Here is a 22,604-nt window from a genome sequence, read left to right on the forward strand (position 1 = left end):
CCCCAAAGAGCTCAGCTTAAAGCCGCTCTGTAAACGAAGAAAGATGTTTTAATTAGGAAGCAGGTTCACGCGCATCTCATTTAAATCCCCTTAATGAATGGCTCAGCCGTGAGTGGCCCGCGTGCACAGAAATGAAAGCGGACTGATGCAGTTTGAAACAAAGGTTTTTTCTTTGGTTTGGTTTTCTCAGATACTTTTTAATATATTCAATTTAATGCATAAGTAGCTAAGTGAGGAATAACACTGGTTAAAGAAAAGTCAAGTCGTCACAGCTGATTAAGCAGCAGGCCAATAAAGCTTAATCATAGTGTCTCCATTATTGAATGATCATATTTAAGTGTTGGTGCCAAAAGTTTAGTGTTTGTCTGCACCAATATATTATCAACCGCCTACATCACCTAAATCTGTACAGTATTATAGTCCGGATGAACTGACAAGCTACAGGGAGTTGTATGCATATGTTGGCTACATATGTGCTGCTAAAGGGGAAATAGGCATTATTCTCAAAACTGTAAAACAGTCATAATTTGTAGAAGATGTGCAGTACTGACTGTGGGACTATTGTGTTAAGGTTGTTTGAACCAAACAGACACATTCAGCTGTCTAGCTCACAGATATTCTTTGGTTTATAACCTTTGGGCCAAAACTTTACTGCTGTGTAAGTGTGTTTTTTGAGTATACACATGTATCAAAAGGTCATTCCACAACCACATCCTTCTGATTTTCACAGCTTGGCTCACTACTTTTCAGGAACCAGTGTTTGTGATGTGTGATCTACAGTTGATAATCCAGAGAGAGAGAGAGAGTCACTGTTTTAGTGGAACCACTACTTTAGAAGTTGTATTTAGATGCTCAGATGATTTAGACAGAATCATTTTCTTAAAGCTTCTCACTCAGGAGATTCAAGTTGAAATCTGACTGATTCCGGTGCCACTTTAAGGATGTTTGGTATTCTTAAAAAATTTTGCCAGTACATTTTCTTTTAATTCATTTTATATGTACTCATACAGTTTGGGTAAATCAGTTAAGCGTCTTAACTTTTGTTGCATTGTCGTTACGCTATAAATTAGAATAAAAGATACAGACTAAATTAACTTAACTGAACAACGTAACTGTGGATAATCGCTGAAGCTATAACTCGATCTTCAATTGCAAGATTATTGGAGGAAAGATTAAGAAAATGATGCTGGTATTAAGGCACTCAAAGCACTTCTCTTTTAACTCTGTAATTATACTTCTGTTTGTTAGTCACTCAACCACTTTTCTAGCAGCCTTTTGTTTTGCTACAGTCATAACAGCATGGAGCCGATGGCACCCGGCCAAAATGACAGGACAGTTTAAGCAATTAATGCTCAAACATATCAGCCAATGAGTGAAATAATGCCGGATAAACTGCCAGTCCACCAAGCACAGCCTGATGATACCCTCTGGAATATCCCATCCTAACATATGCCTAATTGTTTACTACTGCTTGTTTACATAAATACAAAATGTTGGAGGGAGGGGGGTAGGTTGGGTGTATGAGAGAGGAGAGGCAATACACTATAAGACGAAGCTGGAGAATTAATAACAATTTGTGGCAGATAATTACTTATCAATTAAAGCTGTTATCCTGCCTAATTAGGCGACGTTCATTAAATTCAGCCAATTTAAACCTTAATCAAAGTTAGCAGGGCCTGACAGAGAGGGAGCATCAGTGGAGGAGCGCCCCCCAGTGGAGTAGAGGGGAATTAAGGTTCCCTCAGTGTGTGAATGACAATTTTATTGATTATTTGTTTATTTTTGTTTTTATTTATTTGACTTTATTCTGCTCTGAAAATGAATTGCTATTATTATTATTATTATTATTATTATTATTATTATTATTATTATTATTATTATTATTATTATTATTATTATTATTATTATTATTATTATTATTATTATTATTGTTATGAATGGTGGTGTTGGCAAAAGTGCAGAACTTATTTTACTAAAGAAACATTTTAAATAACAAAGAATAAAAATGATTTGTTACAGATAAAACTTCTCATTCTGTAGAACATTTTCCAAATATTAAATTAATATTTATTATTATCCATTATTATCATAATTGTTGATTTCTATATCGCCAAAGAAACTCAATCTGTCAAACAACTTCAGTCAAAGTATAATGTAAAGTAAATCTGGGCCAGATTTTGATGGCTGAAAAAAAGGCAGGAGCATGGATGTAGTTTCAAGTTTTCAGTGCTATTTAAAAAATATCAACCAGGGACGAACAAGCCTAAACTTCTGAAACACATATCAGTACTCAAAGCTAAACTCTTCTCTAATAAAATTACGAAAAACCAATTGCCTAACAGTGGGCCTCTGGCTATCAGGGGTCTCTGGGTTCTGGGGCAGTTGAGTGTACTCACATAATTTAATAAAGAAAATGTACAATACAACAAACAATGTAAGAAAAATACCCTGTTACATTACAAGGTCTTGCAAAAGCAAAAGGCAGCCTAAGTAAAAGTGCTCATTATATAGATTGGCTCCTTTCTGAGTATCATAGTCGTTTTATTATTGTTGATGCGGACTAAGCAGCAAGGTGGAGCTATATGTTTCATCTATTACATATAATCCAGTTGATAGCGTATTATGTGTTTTAAATCTCCGATTACACATTTAAATCTCCAAAGTAGCCTAACTCTAAAATGTAGTTGAGTAAGAAAAAGATACCTTCAGCCAATAATAATTATTTCATTTATTTTTTCACAATCATAAAAGTCTAGACCTGGAGGTTTAACACAGCCCTTCACCCTCTGTGGTGTGAGCTCTGACTTTCAAAGCCAATTCGCTTCCAAAAATCTGTTGTGGCCCATCGACAACAAAGCACGCGCTTCTCGGGGCGCCTCGGCAAGAAGAACGAGTTAATTAATATTGGCTCTTGTTTGGTCTAGTTAATGAATGAGTGAATTATGCACCTCTGGGACACTGCCTCCCCGATCGCTTTAAATTATCCCCCACACCCCTCTTCCGAAATTGTCCTCCAATTTCCCCACTCTGATCCTGCACTGATGGGGTCCCTGTCAGCGACTAGACCACGACACACACACACACACACACACACACACACACACACACACACACACACACACACACAGAGGCTACCCATGCCGTCTCCATCTGTCTATCTTTGTCCCATACTCTAGTATATTTGAGTTCTTTGTCCCCAGCACATTTATTGACGCCTTTTCTTTTCTCTCTTTTTTAATTCAACGCACTGTTCGACCTCGCTTCGTCAGCTCAGGGTGGTTAAATAACTTCCAACCCATTAACTCGTTTGAGAGGGGAGGCTAGTCAAACAAAGCTTGGCTGCAATCTGATCCTTTCTCTCTCTCTCTCTCTCTCTCTCTCTCTCTCTCTCTCTCTCCCCCCCCCCCCCCCACACACACACACATACACACACACATCTCTGTTGGTCAGAGGAAGAAAAAAAGAAAAGAAAAAATATCCATATTATTTGCATTAAAAGCCTGGCACCGTGAAATTCATTTCTAATTAGAAAGCGGGGTGCTGTGTGTGTTATGCAGATCAGGGACATGTGTGTGTGGGGTGAGTGCCTCAGATTGGTTATTTTTGTGATATGTTAACACGGAATGTATGGTGACAGCTTGCAATTATCCTGTTATTGTAATTGTCAAAGTCAATTCACTGCTGGCCGAGTGCAGGCTGCATGAAAAAAAGTGCAGGATTTACACACGACTTCCATTTTGCTTGTCGTTTTTTACCCTCTTTTTTATTTTTCCTCCATTTTTTCTAAAGTCTCGGCTCTAACAAACGCACTGTTGTCGATCCATCAACTCAACATATAGGATGACGTTGCTCCTAAATTTGAATTAAATGCTGGACTGGACTTGAACGCTTTTGTATTGGTCCATTTGCTTCAATATCTGGTAAAACTTAAACACTCACTTCTAAAAATAAATAGATAAATACATCGCAGAATTTCCATTTACAGTCTGCACCGCTCGTCCTTGTGGATCTCCAGCGCCCCCGCCTGGTGAACAAGGCGCTGTGCATGACAGCGCGGCAATTCAATCAACGACCACTTCTTCGTGCACTGGCTCAGTGTGCTGTGCAGAATATGTTGCCTACAGTATTTTATCATGTTCACGTGATCACTTTTCTTATGGTTATACGAAAATTATTGATACAAAAGGGATGGAAATGTATGATCTTTCATCAGTGTATGGTTTTGGTTTGTCCCCGCTTACAACAACACATTGAGCCTACATATGCCCGCCTGAATCTGCCATTAGGCCTCTCTTCCAAAACATAAACATCAAACAAACCTTAACCTTGATTTTTTAAAGCTAGATTTAGAACACATATCCAACAACGTTTTGAAGAGGCCATGTTTCTAGTTGGCAGGTCAGTGCAGAGGTGAGACGGCTGAGCAGTGAGCACGTGCACACCTGCATGTATTTCTACCTAATTACACCATTCATGCCTTGTTCAAACCAAACCCCAGAGTGAGCTCCTGATGCCAGTCGTGATGGCTGCTTCCCGGAGAGTTCAGTTGACCACTCTGCCCTGTGATGTCCCTCTGCCCTCTGACACGCCGAAGCCCCCGGCCGGTGTGCCCCCTCCAGCTGTGCCCCCGTCAGGTGTACCGCAGGGGGAAGAACCGCGTCCAGACCGACCAGCGGACACCGACACAGTCCGACTGGTGCTCACGTTATTCAAGCCGGATGAGCGAAGCTTTCCCGAGTTCAGCTACAGTCAGCTCGTAGAAAATAAGGTGGGACTCTATCCTGACTTCTGCTGAGAAAACCGAGTGAACTGGGAGTTTGTTTGAACAGTCCCTATCTCAATACCCGGCTGCTACAACAGTAGCCTGCCTATTGTAGCCTATCCTTCTGTGTAACAGACTGTGGTTATGACTGAACTTTTATCGATCAAGAAAAAATTGTATATTTGCCTGTTTTTGTTAAGTTTTTAATAGGCCTGCATGCTATCCATGAAACAAACCTTTTTGGTTACATGTAGGCCTACAGATATTTGATTTTTGAAATAACCTAAGTTATTACAATTACATTTAATTACATTACAATCTTTCCAAATTATTATTATTATTCATCTTCACATCATTGGTTTAATTATAACATTTAATTTTCTGTCAACTCACTCCAAATTATTTGGCCTTTTAATAGAAATATGTGTTTTCAACTGGATGCTTTCTTCCTCTAAAAATTATCTGAATGATCAATTAATGATCAGTTTATAGTCCTTCGACAAACAGACATCATGTCTCTGTTGTTTGTCTGGTTTTTGTGTGAAATATATTGTTGTTGATATGAGACTTGACGATAGGCTACATGTTTTAGATCAACCACACAGAGGTTAAAGTCCCGCTGAGCAGATTTGAAGAGGAAGAAAAGAGAGCGAACAATGAGGCTGAAGCTATGGTGCTGAAGTTGGAGGAGAAATATGTGAGAAGCTTTGCTGCAAACTTTAAAAATCTGTTCTATTTCCCAAGGTATTCTTCAGTAAAATACAGACTGGCCTCCAATTTTAAAATCATTTTGAATTTGACTCGATAGCCACTTTTTAACGGGCAATCTCTTTAAGTGAACTCAAATGGGCAGCGAAGTCTTGCATCTTCTCGTTGCAGGGGGGCAAACATGAGAAAAAGGACCGCATTCAGGACCTGATTGATATTGGATACGGATATGATGATGAGGACTCCTTCATTGACAACTCTGAGGCCGTGAGTCATTGTTAAGCCACACGTTTGGATTTCCCAACCATTCTAACCAATCTATGTTCTTGTACCAGCACCTTTTTGAAGAGCTGTTGTGTTGTGTTGTGTAAGACACATTTGTGAGATATTATATCTAGGCCTTCGTTTTTACCATATTTATTAGGAATTCCTGGCTTTTTAAGTTTATTATACTCATCATTTACTAGATATCTTCTAGAGGAGCCCATGATGCTCAAGAAGCCTCACAATCAAAATGCAGGTTAATCTGAAAAGCGTCTGCCTTATTTCCTTTGCTCAGCAATATGGATGCTCTGGTTATCGGTTTCCTCAAAATCTAGGACCCTTTTCTTTATCTCATTCTAATATTTCTCTCATTAATAAATACTATTTTAATCAATCCAATATTGCTTCCGATCTCTGTAGTATGATGAATTTGTGCCAGCTTCCCTCACAACCAAATTGGGAGGATTCTATGTAAATTCTGGGGTGCTACAATTCCGCCAGGCTTCTGAAGACACTGAAGACCTCACAACAGAGGATCAAGTACAAGAAGCCTCAAAAGTAGGTGAAGCATGCAATTCTTTGTAATTGGTGTTCTGTCAATCTCATGAAACGGTATTAAAAAAATGTCTTCTAAAATTTGAAATATGTTCCAGAGTGATTGAAAGCCAGACTCTTCTTTGCACCAGTGTTGTTTCCCTGAAAAGTTCTTAGCTGTATCTGATGATGACTTTCAAACCTGTATTTTTAGAAACGTAAACTGAATGGTGGACAGGATAAGCCAAAGAAGAAGTCGTGCAGAGAAGACGGAGAGATGAAAATAAATGTTGATTTGAAGTCGAGGTGAGGCATTTTTACCTCCATGATTTAGATCCAGTTTGAGACTGCTGTGACATTTGATTGAATGACAAGCAACATCTTTTTAACTTCTAGCGCTTTGTCTGAAATTGGACCTGAAGACGGGATCAAGAAGAAAAAGAAGAAGAAGAAGTTTGGAACATTGAGTGTCACCAGCATGTTGAAAAAGTTTCAAAGAGAGAAAGAGAAGGAACGACAGAAGACAGACCAGTCAAATCGGAAGGCAGCAGCGGTCATGGGTGGTGCACCCACAATCCCTCTGTGCCCGGCAGATGCAGCGGGGGGCGGAGGTTCAGGATTCACCGACCCTCTCCTCAGTTTGATTGGATCGACCAATGACCACGCTCTTATCCAGGCAGCCAACACGGTGGACTTTGAGATTGATTTGGACTCCCTATTAGATGTCAGTGAAGAGACTTCAGCACCTAAATTGCTTCCTCTACCTGCCACAGAGACGCTGCTTTTCCAACCCAAACCAGATGATCAGAACCAGCCTGACACTACTAATGCTCAAGCCCAACCTCCCTATACAAAGACTAACCTGCAGTTGAAGCCTCATTCAGATCAAGTCGAGGTCCAGTCACAAAGCAGTTCTACCTCTGCTCATCAGTGGCTCCCTCTGCCAGAGAAACTTCCCCCAGTTCTGGAGGACAGCATACGCAAACTCGTGACGGTAAGGTTGAAGTGAGCTCGGTCTGATGAATAATGGTATCAATTGTAAATGGGCAAGTCCATGATTGCTTCTCATCTGACGCACACTTATTGTTTCAGGCTGCCAGGACCTCAGAGGGGGAGTCCAAGCTCAAGTTCTTCTCTCAAGAGATCAACTCAATCCTACTAGAGTGAGTAATGCAGTTATGCAGACACAAGCATATTTTGCATTTTTTTCAAACTGTTGTCTAACACCAGGAGAACATTGAAATCGTTTTTTTTTTTTAACTGCAAGAATGGTCATCTTGCAACAACTTCAGTGTTTAATATGCTGTTCAAATTTGGGTTATTTGCTAAGGAACATATTTTTTTTACACCAATACATTGTCTTAATCCCTGAGACCAAACACATTTGATTTCCTTCTTATATTAAATTTTTAACTTTTAAAGCTCACATATTATGCTTAATCTCTTCATTTCAACCCGTGTCTGAAATGTTCCGTTTTAGCACCGTCTCTATGCCCCACCTTTCAAAAAGCCAAGTCTGCTCTGATTGGCCCTGAATCCAAGTGCCAGTTTTAATCAAATTGCCAGTTGAAATCAGGGGTATCTGGGCAGGGTGCGGGTGGCTTCTCCCCTTATGACATAACAAGGGAAGATACATCTGACTGGAATTTTTAGACAGGTTTCCAGAGGGGTGTAGAAAAAAATATGTTTTTTTCTCATACTTTGGGAAACTCTATTCACACAAAGACCCATATTAATGTTGAAAAAAACGTGAAGTGCATTTTGCATAAGGTGAAATTGAACCCAGCATTGTTTTCACATCGATGGTAGCTTGCAGACATTGTTTTATTTTTTAAACCATAACGCTAAGTGTTCCTGGCCAAAGCTGAACCTGGTGATATTGATCATAGTCTTTTAAAGTGATATTCAGCTCTGTCATTGTCTTCATCCAGCATTGAGTTGCAGTGCCGGGAACTTGGAGGGCCGCTGCGCTCCAAGGTCTACACGCACCTGTCGGCTTTCCTGCCCTGCAGCAGAGACACTCTCCTCAAACGTGTAAAGAAACTGTTAGTCAAACATATGGTGAGTGTGTTGGATGTTTTCATTATCGCAGGTATTATGGCTTGTTATTTTTGCATGCGAGTGTGTTCTTGAATTTGACTGACAAGGAGGAACCCCCTGATTTGGAGGATCCCATGCACAAACTGAAGGAGGCCATTGGCAAAGCTATGCCCGAGCAGATTGCATGTTTCCAAGAAAACTGCCAAGTCTATGAGCAGGTCAAGACTTCCAAGTAAGTTCATCAACTTATATCTTAGGGTAGGGGAGATTGGCCTAAGTTGTACCACTTTTTACTCAAAGTGATTTTAAAGTGAGGCCTTGACAGTTATGTCTCCAACTCAAATATGTACATATATTTAAGGATGTTGTGCATCCCTGGCAATAACAACTTTGGATCTGGAATAAACTGTTTAAGAAATATAGCTTTTGGAAAAAAAATGTGGTGTGGTGTAAGTAGTGCCACGAGAGAACCATGGGGTAAATTGTGCCATTGATATATATCTCATAAACTGTAATGCAAGACAAATCCATAAGACAATTACTTATTTAAGGTTTATTTAAAGTAAATATTTTACAAAGATTGAAGGTCAATTTTCTTAAACAAGGCCTTGCAGATCTAGGTGGTTTTGCCTGCAAAGCTCACAATGACAAAGTCACCATTATCATCTTTCTGGCCATCTGAACTCTCATCAGTGGTGTCGTTAAGTGGAATGGAGATTTCAGTCTCTTCTGAGCTTCTGAGCTACTGTAGACAATCACTTTCTTTTTAGTGACCAGTGTATACAGCCATGCCACTGGCACAACTCTCAGAAATGTACTTCGCACTAGTTGCTCCGTGCTTGTGACTGCCACCTGACAAATGTGATTCCCCCTCCATTTCTGCCTTTAAATCAAGGCTCAAAACCCATCTGTACACCCTGGTTTTTCCTCCCCATTAACTATCTTACCTCTGCACTACTATCTTTGTTTATATTTGTGGATGTATGGGCTTTATGTCTTTTATTTGTTATTTTACCTTCATTGTTTACCTACTGAAAGCACTATGTACAGCACTTTGGACAGTGCAAACTGTCATAAATGTGCTTTTATAAATACATTTTACTTACTTACTTACTTACTTACTTACTTACTTACTTACTTACTTACTTACTTACTTACTTACTTACTTACTTACTTACTTATAACTCACCTAGGCCCTTTGGCACAAATCACCCCAAACCCAGAATTTTGGATAATAGGCATGATGCAGCAGTTCAGGGCTGACATCGTGCTAACTGTATAGACTCAAAGTGTAGCATACTAAAGCACTAAAACATGTGTCAAATGTTTTCAAACTTGTCTATAATTGTTCGGACACAATCATCAAAAAACCTTGGTCATGGAAATTTTACTTTGAAAGGCAAAAAACGTTTTTAGCTTAAATGTGCTTTAATCTTATTCCTTGTGTCTCCCTTCTTAACAGGATGAGTCAAATGGATGGCTCTTCTTAAATATGTGGTCACATTTTCAATTTCTTCCACGGTTTTCTAGAAACAAGGGGTGGCACAACTTCCCCACCGGCACAATTTAGGCCACTCTCCCCTAATGGCTTCGGAAAACGATGACTTTATTTACTGTTAAGTTGTCACCATTTATTAATAACAATTTAAAACAATGGCCATTGGAGGGAGTTGTTTTCAACAAATGTCATTTGAAGGAAAGATGTATAAACATTTCTGAACAGCTAATATCACATTATGTTTTTTTTGTGGGTTTGGGTTAACTGGAAATGTATTTTTCTATTTCCTATCTTGAACTCTGCATGTACCATGTCAGGGCTACAGAGGAGGAGAAACACAAAGTGTCTGTTGGCTCAGAGGACTATGCAGAGGAGAAAGGCGGTAAAAGAGGTCCGAGGAAGTTATTCAAATGGAACGAGGAGATCAGGTCAGATATAATGAAGTTCAATGGGATTTGAAATGGACTCATACTTAAATCTGACCTTTTTTTATTAATATTTTGACATTTGCTTTCTGCAAAAAGCAAAGGGAAATAAAGAAATGTTCTTCACACACATAATTCCATTCAAACTTTTGATTCAAAATAATCCTGTTTTATCTTAAATAGGGAGTGCTTGTGTCATGTGTTAAAAGTGAAATTGGAAAGCGATAAAAAGGAAATTAAAGGGAGCCAGGAGTTGGAGGAATATCTTAAGACCTTATTAAATAATGAGGTCAAACCGCTTTGGCCAAAAGGGTGGATGCAATACAGGTATGTCATTCACACTTTCAGAACCTTCATACTAACCTAAAATAAATTCAATTTATTTAAATCTAAATGCAGACATGCCATTTATCAACATGTTTTGTTTTAGGGTGCTAATACGAGAGAGCAGGAAAATGTTAAGTCTCTCATCATTACCGTAAGTACAATTTTTAAAAGCTGACCTCCACCTGCATTCTGTCTCTTTTCATTGGGATGAACCTCTATATACAAATTCCCTTGATGTTTCACATGTGCATTCAGAGTAAAGAGGACCAGACCTGAGAAGAAGCAGCACCAGCCATCCATAAGTGGTCCTCCCAGTGTTCTGCCAGACTCCCCATCGCTGAAAGTACTTCCCCAGGGGGCAGATGATGTCTTTATGGAGGGCTCAAATATCTCCAGTTCCATGCCACTTGGTGGTGTGATGAAGGTGGGGGATACAATGGGAAACGGGGCAACAGTGGCCGCTTTTTGCTCTACACCCACACAGTCTGACGAACCTCTGGTCAAAGCCACATCTGCTCAGACAAATTCACTCCTGAATCTCCTCGCTGATCAAGCGCTGGCTCGGGAGCAACCTGGCTCGGTTTCCCAGCACCTCATAGCAGCAGCTGTCGCCAAATACAAACTTAAAGTCCAGCGCTGGAGCTTTGGGGTTGACAAAAGTCCTCCACTTCCTCCCCCGCCTCCTCGGCCCAGCCCAGTCAATTTCCCCATGAGCGCGGGCTGCCAGGTGGGTTCGCCCAAGGTGCTGCAGATCGGAGACTTCGCCAGGCACATGGATGCTGGACAGGTGCAGATAATCTCCGATGATTCTGACACTACAATACAGTGATGACTCGCAATGCAGATTTACACAAGGTAAGGTTAATTTATGATTATTTTTTTGTTGTTAAAATGTTGTGTATGGCACTTCTATAAAGTTGGATCAAGGCATAAGATATCCTGACTTTTAGGCCCTACCACCAATCAAGCAAAACATCCTATATTTCCCATAATGCAACAAATGGCAAAAAAAAAAATATTAGATCCTCCCTGCCTGTGAAATGGCCACATCTTTTTATTATAGCCCATAGTTTTCATTATTTATTTGGAAAACTACTGTTTCCAATATATAAGACAAAATTGCTGTTATACCATGCATCTGACGAACTTAATTTCCATTGATAGTCGTTAAGATGAAACAACTACAATACAATTATTGTGTTCAGTTGCACTCAATTTTTATAGATGTTTTTCTTCAGCTGTCAAAAGTTGCTGTCCTCAGCATTTAGTGATCCTGTATCTTCCTTATTTATAATATCAAGTACCACTACCTTGCAGATTAATACTTTGTTTCAATGCCAGTAACACAGCTGTGACATTACAGACATCTTGACTGGTGAATAGAAAGTAAGCCTTGTACGTTGTTATTTGTGCTTTCTTTCAAAAGGGAGCAGATATGTGATGATGGATTGGACACATGATTCTTACAAAAACCGGAGTTCTGATATGAAAATCAGCAATGGAATACCGCTACCCAGCACAAGCTTATACACTAGTATTAATTAGGCTGTGTTTAGCTGAAACAGTGGTTACTGCTATTTGCTCCGTTATCTTCACCTGTTTGGATGAAAGTAGCCTTTGTACCAATGAGCAGAAAAGTTATGACATCCCACCAACCCTTATCTATTCTACAAGATAAAATCTTGTAGAAAATGTTAACATTGATAATCCACTATGATGATGACCCTTTATCTCAACTTGTATTTAAAATGCTTTGTTTTGAAATGTAATTATTTTTTTTTAATTAATAAATATTAAAGAGCTTACATGGTGTGTAGCCAGTTATTTTAGCCTAATGTCCTAAAAGGTTGACTATGCAAAATGTTTCAATAAAAAAAAAAAAGTATATAGTCGCACACAAAAAATCCGACTCAATGATCATTTCTGCCCCACTAGAATGTGTGATGTGTTTATCTGCAATGAAAATGTTGCATACAGCAACTAAAGAAACTGAGCATAATTCTTTTGTTGTTGTGCTTATGCCCTACACCTTTTTATAGTGTGAACTCGGAAGTTAAAGTTTAGGTCACACACTTTTTAAAACACATTTATACCCATTTTAACACTACTTAAATCAAATATGTTGCCACTTTTACGTGTTTGACATTGTATGCAAATTTTTAACTGGAATTACGCTCATTTTGACAATTAGTGAGGAAATTCAAGTCTACAGGGAAGTATTGTTTTGGACATGGATTTTAATGTACAGCAGACAGAACATCACCTCAGTGATAGATCAGATGCAATGTTAAAAGTAAAACGCGTCACTTCCTTTTCGTACAATATATACACAAATACCACGTTCACAGATCTACGATTATTCAAATGTACAAGACTTGGGTGGCTGGGTTTTTTGAAAATAAAGAAAAAAAGACACTAATGATAAACTAATCAATCTGAACTATCGACAGACAACGCAATGAGTCTTTCCTGACAAACATTTCTAACAGCAAAAACTGTTCATCCAGACAGCATGGAAAGCGTTGGGTTCTTTACAGCCAGGTGATCATCTGAAAGAGCGAGACAGCCAGTAGAAAATGTCTAATACAGCTGTTTGAAGTACCTAGAAAGAGGAAAGAGACTAATTAATTCCACCAATATAGGATGAGTTTTGCCTCAGTTTATTATTTACTCTAATCCTTTGATCACGCAAGATCTTAAAATGAGTACAGAGCAACATTTCTCTGAAATTCAGGATGACCTCAAAACGAAAAGTTTATACACTTGTAATGTGAGTTTTTTTAAAGTGCACTTGCAACATTTATTGATTGCAGACAAAACATAAACCTACCACTGTTAGGTAGGACCTCCACCTCCACTGTAAAGTGTTTATGTCCAAGAAATCCTTTCGCCAAGACTGTGCAAGGATGAAATGTTTAAAGAGAGGCAGAGACAAAGGGAGTTAGGTTGAAAATAATTATAGGTAAAAATTATATGCTTTTTTTTAAAACATGTAATAAAGAATGTGAACAGTTTCACTCACAGAGCTTTTGTGACTTCACCACTGTAGGATGTTGAGGTCCTTCAGGTCCCAGTTCCAGCTTGGCTTCACACCAGTACTGGAGTCCGTCATCTTCTTTACTGGTGTTGATGTTCAAGGTGAAGATCTCATTCACTGGTGTCTTCTCTGTGTTGTTGGACTTCAGTTGACCCAGTACTGTCTTTCCTCTGTAGAAGGTCACGATGAGGTTTTCAACAGGAGCGACATCCTGCACTGTGCACCTCAGAGTGTACTGACCATCCTCAAACCGCGGCCCAGGTTGGTTAACGAAGCCGAAAGATACACTCCCTGGAGGCTCTTTGGAAAGAAATCAACAGAATCACCACACAGGAAACGTTTGATGCATTTTCTTAAGTGTCAGTCAAAATTATTAACTCACTGAAGACTTTTAGGGGAAGCTTGATTTGGCACTGCCCAAAATCAGTCAGTGCCCAGCAGATAGGCATGACGCTCCATTCGGTCATATTCTCCACACTCCAGACCACAAAACTCTCCCCTGTTGCATTTGGAGCTTCCTATTGCAAACGATCACAAATCACAAAGCCATACAATTGTATTTAGATCTGGTTGGTACTGGTGTATTAGATCTACGTGATGTTTAGTGTGTCTTGGCCCATGGTCATGTCTCTGCCTATACAGTGCTGCTCGAAAGAATGTGAACCCCCTTGAGCATTTTGGAATTTAATTTAGTTTAACCATTAATCATACATTTTTAACAATACCAGTATTTTTTATATGAAATAAATAACAGATGTTTGTTTTTCGTTTCAACATTTTTCTTTTCTGGAAATCAACAGTTAAAACAAATGATTTGCCAACTTTTGTATGAGCAAAAGTTTGTGAACCCTGAGCTGCATTACTTAAATCGAGCAGGTAAACACAATCAGGTGGGCCAAATTGAGTGATGAAATGGACCAATAATAAGAGATCTTTAGAGAAGAAATTGGGCGGCACTAGATAAAGCAGAGATCAAACCAGGTCAGTTTGGGCCCACCAAAGTGAACCCATAGAGGTCAGACACCTAAAAGGGAAATACAATCTCAGAGGATCTTAGGAATAGAGATGTGATGTTGCACATTCACTAGATGTAATGTTTGGGTTGGCCTTTACCAGAAAAATCACTTTTCTTGTGACGCTTGTGGATATTTTTGAAGGAAGTCTACTTCTGGGCAGATGTTCAGTCACTCTTAAAGCTCTCCATTTGTAGATGATTTGCCTCACGGTGGACCGATGGAGCTCAAACTTTTTTTAAATCAATTTTTAGCTGTCCCCAGACAAATGTGCAACATCACAACTCTATTCCTGAGATCTACTGAGATTTCCTTTAGTCTTGGCATGTCTGACCTGAATGGGTTCACTTTGGTGGGCCTAAACTGACCTGGTTTTATATCTGTTTTTTCTAATGCCGCCCAATTTCGTCCCTAAAGATCTCTCATTACATTGGTCTATTTCATCACTCAATCTGGCCAACCTGATTGTATTTACCTGCTCGATTTAAGCAATGAAGCTCAGGGTTCACAAACTTTTGCACATACAAAAGTTGGAAAATCATTTGTTTTCTGTTTTAACAATTGATTTCCGGAAAAGAAAAATGTTGAATTGATAAACAAACATCTGTTATTATTTCATATACAAATACTAGTATTAATAAAAAATGAATTAGTAATGGTTAAAATAAACAAAATTCCAAAAGGCTCAAGGGGTTCACATACTTTCAAGCAGCACTGTAGGTGGGCTGTTGAGTATCTTGCCTTCTTGGAGTGTCTGGGTGTGGTTCAGAGAGCACACCAACTTGGTATTGCACAGTTTTGCTCAATCATTTTAGCACTCACATGGAAAATGATGGAAAAGACTGAAGAGCTTTAATTAAATTAAGCATATAATCCATATATGCTAGATTCACGAGACATAAAGTGAAAATTCTCAGGCCTTGTTTATTTTTTACAGTTCATGAAAAAAAAACCATCTTAAAATATTAGATTATTCCATGAGGCCAATCAAAGAAAGGATTTTTAATACAGAAATGTCGATCTTTTGAAAAGTGTGTTCATTTATGCACTGAATACTGCTGGTGTAGGTCCACTGTGTTTTATCCAGTTCAAAGTCAACACGTAGTATGTTATAGAGCTCAAATTCCCTTACCAATGGGACTTCCCAACCAATAAGAGGAAAACCCATCCTTCGCAGGGAGCAGTTTGCTTTCACTGGATCTCCAAACCTGTGACAGGAGAGTTTTACACGATTGTCACAAATGTACACAGCACTACACTGATAAAAATATCTTGCTCAATCTACTTTAAAAAATCAAGGCAAATGTTTGCATAAAATTATTATGTAGACCTCACAAGAATACTATTTGTATTAACTACATAATTTTTCTAACGTATGAAATACATTTTTCAAGTAAAGGTAACTAGATTTTCTTAAAAACGACATAATTTGTTTAATGTAAGAAATACATTTTGCAAGTAGAGGTAACTAGATTTTCTTTGTAAGAACTACATAATTTTTTTTAATGTAAGATACTTTTTGCAAGTAAAGTCAACTTAATTTTACTAAGTAGACTTTACTTGCTAAATGTATTCCTTGCATTCAAAAATATATATAGTTCATACAAATAGTATTCTTGTGAGGTCTACATCATAATTTTATGCAAAAAGTTGCCTTTATTTTTTTTTCAAGTAGATCGAGCAAGATATTTTTATCAGCGTATGGATAAAGTACATTTTCCTAACAGGTTAGTGGTAACACAAAGTGAAAAGGAGGCGATTGGTTCAATAGCTGATAGGAAAAAGCCTTTTCAGTGTTTGTTTGACTTGTAGTGCCTGCATTTAATTGCAAAATTTGTATTCTATTTTTTCGGCATTGCACAGCTTTCCTCTGTTTTAGTCATCAGCTGCTAAATAATCATAGATAATTGTCAGTACGATGTGGTTGTCCTGAAAAGTTCTGTTATGGGAGGAACAAAAGGGAAGATGCATGAAAAAATGCTATTTGGGATACTGTAAACAGACCCTTTAATCACTGAGCCTCAGCCCCACCCTAACATAATCCCATTCTATTCCCACCGGTGTTTGGTGTTTTGTGCTCCCAACAGAGTCTTTAATGCAGCGCTGGTTAAGGTTAGGGTTAGGAATAAGGTTAGGAGATAAGGCCTTCCAGACAGTGCTGCCTGGTAGGCCTCGTTGGGGGCACAAAACACCATCGAGCATTTCATCCATACCTGACCACCAGAGTGGAGGGTGAAAGCGTCAGAGGGCAGCTGTCTTCTTCTGTTGACTCTCCAGAGTTGCTGATGAGGGAAGGGGTGGAAGGTGGGAGACTCGCAGAAGGAAAAGGTAGAGATGGGAGGATGGCCGAAGAGGGAGAGGAAATTTGCAATGGAAGAGGTGGGGCCGATGTGTAAATGGAAACAGGCAATGAGGTAGCTGGGGTCACAGGAGTGGCAGAGAGATTAAAGACACAATCAGTCATTTTAAATATGTGAACATATAAATAAACATATCTAATGCATCTTAAAGGCTCCATCAAAATCATTGTGAATCAGACGAGTTTCAACACGGTGATGCTCTGAATAGACATGAAAGGTTATTTTTGTTAAATAAAACATTTAACATCAAAACATTTACACTATTTAGTCCACTAATAATAAATACAGAATATAACCAAAAAATACAGGATTTAAGGAGTCTTTGAAAGTGACCTGAATCCACACAGGTATAGGTAGTAGTGATGTATGTTAAAATATCTAATACATAGTATCCACTAAAAAATATATTGTGTATCTTGCCATGTGTTTATACTGGTGGTGCTGTGAGTTGTATGAACGTGTGAGTCATGTTCCACTGTCTTTACATAATACAGTCAAGGGTCAATTGAATTTTGCCATCTCGTGAACTAATACTCTTTTTAGCTGATCTATTGTGAACCATTGTTTTGTAGCACACTGAATACACCCAATGTGTTCCTTTGAGGAAGGAAGGACACCCTGCCCAAGTCAAAGAACTCGCTCCTCTTTTCTATGACCATTGTTCCACTGAATCCTGAGGTTGTTCTCCTGCCTATCAGATGATCTCACTCACAAGAGCTTATTGCTGAGTGTGTGTGTGTGTGTGTGTGTGTGTGTGTGTGCGTGTGCGTGCGTGCGTCACGTGTGCGTGTGCGTGTGTGTATGTGTATGTGTGAGTGTGTGTATGTTTGTGTGTGTGAGAGAGAGAGAGAGGCCGGCTGTCACACTGTTTCCCATATGCCACTCAGCAAAAAGTAGGTAAATAAGACCACTGGTAAGTTATGACAACACTGACAGCTCATCTATAGCTAAATCTAAATAAGTTAATAAGATATACAGTATATATAAGAAACTGTCATGACTGAATGTCATCTACTTTAACCTGGTTTCCTGGTATCCAGGGATGGAAGAAGTACTTTGATCCTTTATTTAGATAAAAGTAAAAACAATAGCTAAAGGCAAACTATACTTAAGGTATACATTTTTATTAAAGTACAAATACCTAAAAATTATACTTAAGTTAACACTAAATGTACATAGTTACTTTTCACCACTGCTTTTTTCATTCAGTATAAACTGACTATACTATAATTCAATGTCCTGCACATGTACCAGCCGACTGATTAAATGCCGTCATAGTGATGTATTTCCCTTAATATCAGCTGTTCTACCTGTTGAAAAGACCTCCAACTTTGGGATTAAGACCATCCCAAAGTGTCTCAAATGAATCTGAGGGATTGCAAGTTAATTTAAGAGAGTCAAAAAGAAAAAGAATGTGATATATGTAGTCAGTTTTAAAACTTTAGAGTTTGACCTCTTTAGTCCTCCAAAAAAGGTCTTAAATAAAGTTGTACTGCTCACTCCTCATTTACATTCACAACATTGGACAAAGACTCGCAAGTGCATCCATCACAGCAGTGACGCAGCAAACTTAAAGTGATCAAAGGCCAAAAATTAACTAATCAAAATAACCAAATGTTTGTTTCATCTGCTCTGCCCTGACTGCTTCCCCATTAGCCTGGTTTGCTAGCAGCATTTGGTCTCTTAGTACATTCATCCGTCTGTCATTTCACTCACCTGAGCCGAACAGGCAAAAGAGCACGAGCGTGATTGGCCATCCAGATGCCCTCATCCTTCATCGGTTTCCCTGGTTCAATGTATTGACTGCTGATTTGGAGTCTCTCTTAAACATCAGTTGCTGGCTGTGTGATTCTGGCAGTTACACAGCCAGAGACTTCTGAGAAAAACACAGGGAACTTCAGGTTTTTATGGGCATGTGGGTGTGTACAGAATAGAATGTGCGTGTGCGTGTGCGTGTGCGTGTGTGTGTGTGTGTGTGTGTGTGTGTGTGTGTGTCTGTGTGTGTGTGTCTGTGTGTGTGTGTCTGTGTCTGAAGCTGATGATCAGGCGATTCCTTTGCTTTGGCCTCTGAAACTCACCATGGGCGTTCTCTGTTGGTATATCAAGAGAGGAAGGAAGGGAGGGTCAAGAATAATGCAGTGTAGCGCTGTAGCACAGAGGGCAAGATTGAGTGGTTTGTGTGTGTGAGCAGTTACACACAGAGCTTTTGAGAAATCAAAACGGTAAGTCAATGTAAGTTGTGGTTTAATTTGTTAAAAAAAAACATCTACATATCTTTATTCTCCAGTTAAAACCACATATTTAAGCATTTTTCCATAGCACATGTATGTATGTATATATACATATACACTCACCGGCCACTTTATTAGGTACAGCAGTTAATTTTCTTGTTAACACATATAACTTATCAGCTAATCACATGAAAGCAACTCAATGCATTTAGGCATGTAGACCTGGACAGGACAACTTATTGAAGCTAAAACCAAGCGTCAGAATGGGGAAGAAAGGGGGTGTAAGTGACTTTGAAAATGGCATTGTTGATGGTGCCAGAAGGGCTGGTTTGAGTATTTCAGAAACTGCTGATCTACTGGGATTTTCACGTACAACCATCTCTAGGGCTTACAGAGAATGGCCCGAAAAAGAAAAAATATCCAGTGAGCGGCATTTGTGTGGCTGAAAATGCCTTGGTGATGTCAGAGGTCAGAGGAGGATGGGCATACTAGTTCGAGATGATAGAAAGGCAACAGTAACTCAAATAACCACTCGTTACAACCAGGGTATGCAGAATACCTTCTCTGAACACAAAACACGACCGACCTTGAAGCAGATGGGCACTACAGCAACAGAAGACCCCACCGGGTGCCACTCCTGGCAGCTAAAAACAGGAAACTGAGGCTACAATCTGCACAGGCTCACCAAAATTGGACATTAAAAGATTGGAAAAGTCTTGCCTGGTCTGATGAGTTTCGATTTCAGTTGTGAAAGTCAGATGGTAGGGTCAGAATTTGGCCTGAACAACATGAAAGCATGGCTCCATCCTGCTGTGCACCATCAACCACGCCATGTTCAAAGTCACTTAAACCCCCTTTCTTCCCCATTCTGATGCTCGGTTTGACTTCAGTATGTTGTCTTGACCACGTCCACGTACCTAAATGCATTGAATTCCTGCCATGTGATTGGAAGATTAACTTTTTGTTTTCATAAGCAATTGAACAGGTGTACCTAATAAAGTGGCCGGTGAGTGTATATATATATATATAAATTATATATATATACAGTAGGGGAGAACGGGGTTATATGTCACACGGGTTGGTTGTCACATTCAGTATATCTCGACACCAGAAGGCACTGTCTGTGAAATTTTGGTATGGAAATATCCAGAATTGGGATCAGAGGTCACCTACATAGTCCTGCTTGGAGTTAGACAGCTGAATTCTAGGTGAGAGGACAGTTTTTCATGTAAAATTGAAAATATTTAGCTCCTCAGTATTTTTCTCCTAGGCTTATACGCAATGGGTTTATAACAAAACACTTGTGACCCTTAAAAAGTGTGAAGGGAAAGCTATAGTTAAGGTTGTTGTTAGCTAGCTAACTAGTTGTTGGATGGTTGTAAGCCTTGATAATAGCGAGAAATTCCAGTTGGGGTTGTTCGTCACATTTTTGGGGGGGTTGGTTGTCACATGTTATCCAAAGGCTGCAGCCAGGAAAGGAACCCAATAACGAAAGAAAATGTAAAGCTGTTTCCTCACTGACACCCCAGAGAAGGAAAGAATAGAGCAGAAAAGGCAGCTATCATGCAAAAGAAAAAAAGGGCTACAAAATCAAAATTACCCAGTGCATCCCAAACTAGACCAGCTGCCAAGGCTTTTGCACTACAGTGAATTCCACCCCAGCTGAGGAAGAAAAAACAGAAGAGAAAGAGACAGGAGGAGGAGTCTTCATCAGATGAAGAGGATAGTTTGTGTTTGGTATGTATGGAAACGTTCTCCAACAGCCGTTCAGGGGAGGTAATCGAGAAGTGTTGTATGTGCAACCAGTGGTCACACAAGCTCTGCTTAGTGGGAGTGAGCAGACCCTAAATGTTCCATCACTGTAACTCAGATAGTGAATGTGTGTAGCCAAGTTGAGTAGGCTATTATTGTTAGACCTATTTGTTTTGTTATTTATGTTGTTATATAGGCTGGTCTTAATATAGCTTTCGTGTTTGTTTGTTTATTCCTTTCTCATTTTGTGTTAAGATGCATTAATTTATGTAGGCCTATTTGTCAACTTGACAATGCAATTACACTTTCAAATTTAGTTCTGCTTTCTTGCCTTCTTTTTTTTTTTTTTTTTCCCATTAAGATAACATTGTGACAAACAAGTGTGTGACAACCGACCCCTTGATGGGGTTGGTTGTCACACTGTGTCAGGGTGTCTTTGATGATTAATTTATTCTATATTACAATAAATTGGAAACTAAGAGGGGTACACATCTCAAGCCAACACCTTAATCTTCAATTTAATGTAGGAATGACTTTTGAAAGATGTTTTTTCCCCTATATAGGGGAGAACGGGGTAATCTGAGCCACTTTTTACATTTGCTCCCCTCTAAAGGCTGTTACATACTCCGGGAGAAGAAAGAACAAAGTTCTCGGTGACAGAGCTGCGAGAAGTTCTTTCTGGTCTGACATTACATACTTCACGAGAACTCAACTGCCGAACTCCTCACCGCGGTGCATTGTTACCATGGTAATTGACTCAGTAGCGCCAGCTGATTTCACTTCGCTTTCCTCATTGACTTCAGACTGACCAATCACACAATAGTTCTCGGACAAGCTGCGAGAAGAAAGTTCGGCCCGGGTGATGTGTCGAGAACAAGCTGCGAGAACAGCTAAACAAGAGCTGAGAGAAGAAAATTACGTCAGAACTTTGTTCTTTCTTCTCGCGGAGTATGTAACAGCCTTAAGGGAGCTACAATTATTTATCACTCAAATTTACACATTTCCCATTAATTCAGGATGTTTCCTAGAAATGGGCATTAGCAGAATTTTTTCTAGACAAAGGGCAGTGAAAATATGATTGTTTTAAAAAAAGTTGTCATGTGGCTCACTTTACCCCAGCTGTGGGGTAAACTGATCCACTTACTTGTTCCACTCTGAAACTACCATAACAACACATATTGTAACAGTAAGAATCCTGAAAGCTAGCCACACATTCCAGAACTAATGTCGGACTAGTAAAAGAATGATGGGGTTTGGTCAATTAAGCAAAGCAAATTTTCTAAACACTTGAAAGTAACTCTGAACAAAATCTAATACAACATATTATAATTCAAAAGGTTTTAATAAGATTAAAATGAAAGATAGAACCAGTTAGATTAGAACACAGTCTGGGGGTCAGAACACAGGACCCTTAGAGCCAGCTAGTGTCTGGGGGTCAAAGCATAGGAAAATCAGAACCAGCGAGAACAGCCTGGGACTCAGAACACAGGAGAAGACCCAACTGGATTATAACATCAGCCTGTCATACTCTACAACTAGGCCTACTCTACATTCCAGCCCTGAAGGTTACAGGAAAAGATGAGAAGGTGCTCTTTCCGTGTGGTTGCCCCAGGTCGTCTTCCTGGTGTATTTCCTTGGCATGATGACTTTTCT

The 22,604-nt window shown here is 39.2% G+C and overlaps 2 protein-coding genes across 2 annotated transcripts; one reads left to right on the plus strand and one right to left on the minus strand.

The window, feature by feature from the left end:
• Positions 1–4,522: 4,522 nt before the first annotated feature.
• On the plus strand, positions 4,523–11,387 carry LOC307252283 (ubinuclein-1-like; the record flags this gene model as incomplete). Its single annotated transcript, XM_080029920.1, has 12 exons — positions 4,523–4,768; positions 5,355–5,459; positions 5,642–5,737; positions 6,155–6,292; positions 6,483–6,574; positions 6,665–7,262; positions 7,361–7,431; positions 8,200–8,329; positions 8,416–8,540; positions 10,124–10,234; positions 10,415–10,558; positions 10,814–11,387. 12 exons carry the CDS (start codon positions 4,523–4,525, stop codon positions 11,385–11,387), a joined length of 2,430 nt encoding a protein of 809 aa, XP_079886046.1.
• Positions 11,388–12,795: 1,408 nt separating this feature from the next.
• LOC307251873 (intercellular adhesion molecule 2-like) lies at positions 12,796–18,829 on the minus strand. The gene is made up of 7 exons (XM_080029307.1): positions 18,685–18,829; positions 16,822–17,026; positions 15,741–15,816; positions 13,978–14,113; positions 13,581–13,895; positions 13,389–13,454; positions 12,796–13,160 (listed from the first exon to the last, which is right to left on the minus strand). The coding sequence occupies exons 1-7, from the start codon at positions 18,737–18,739 to the stop codon at positions 13,090–13,092; spliced, it is 924 nt and encodes a 307-aa protein (XP_079885433.1). The 5' UTR covers positions 18,740–18,829; the 3' UTR covers positions 12,796–13,089.
• Between the last annotated feature and the right edge of the window lie 3,775 nt (positions 18,830–22,604).

Source organism: Ammodytes marinus (assembly GCF_949987685.1).
Source record: "Ammodytes marinus genome assembly, chromosome: 6".
Taxonomy (NCBI): Eukaryota; Metazoa; Chordata; class Actinopteri; order Uranoscopiformes; family Ammodytidae; genus Ammodytes; species Ammodytes marinus.

Bases quoted from the DNA above. Each gene is read 5' to 3' on its own strand.
- LOC307251873 (XM_080029307.1), bottom strand. From the start codon at position 18,739: ATGAGGGCATCTGGATGGCCAATCACGCTCGTGCTCTTTTGCCTGTTC. The intron at 15,817-16,821 runs GTATGGATGAAA...CTCCTGTCACAG, and splicing joins CCCTCCACTCTGGTGGTCAG to GTTTGGAGATCCAGTGAAAG. The intron at 13,896-13,977 runs GTGAGTTAATAA...TTCTTTCCAAAG, and splicing joins GCTTCCCCTAAAAGTCTTCA to AGCCTCCAGGGAGTGTATCT.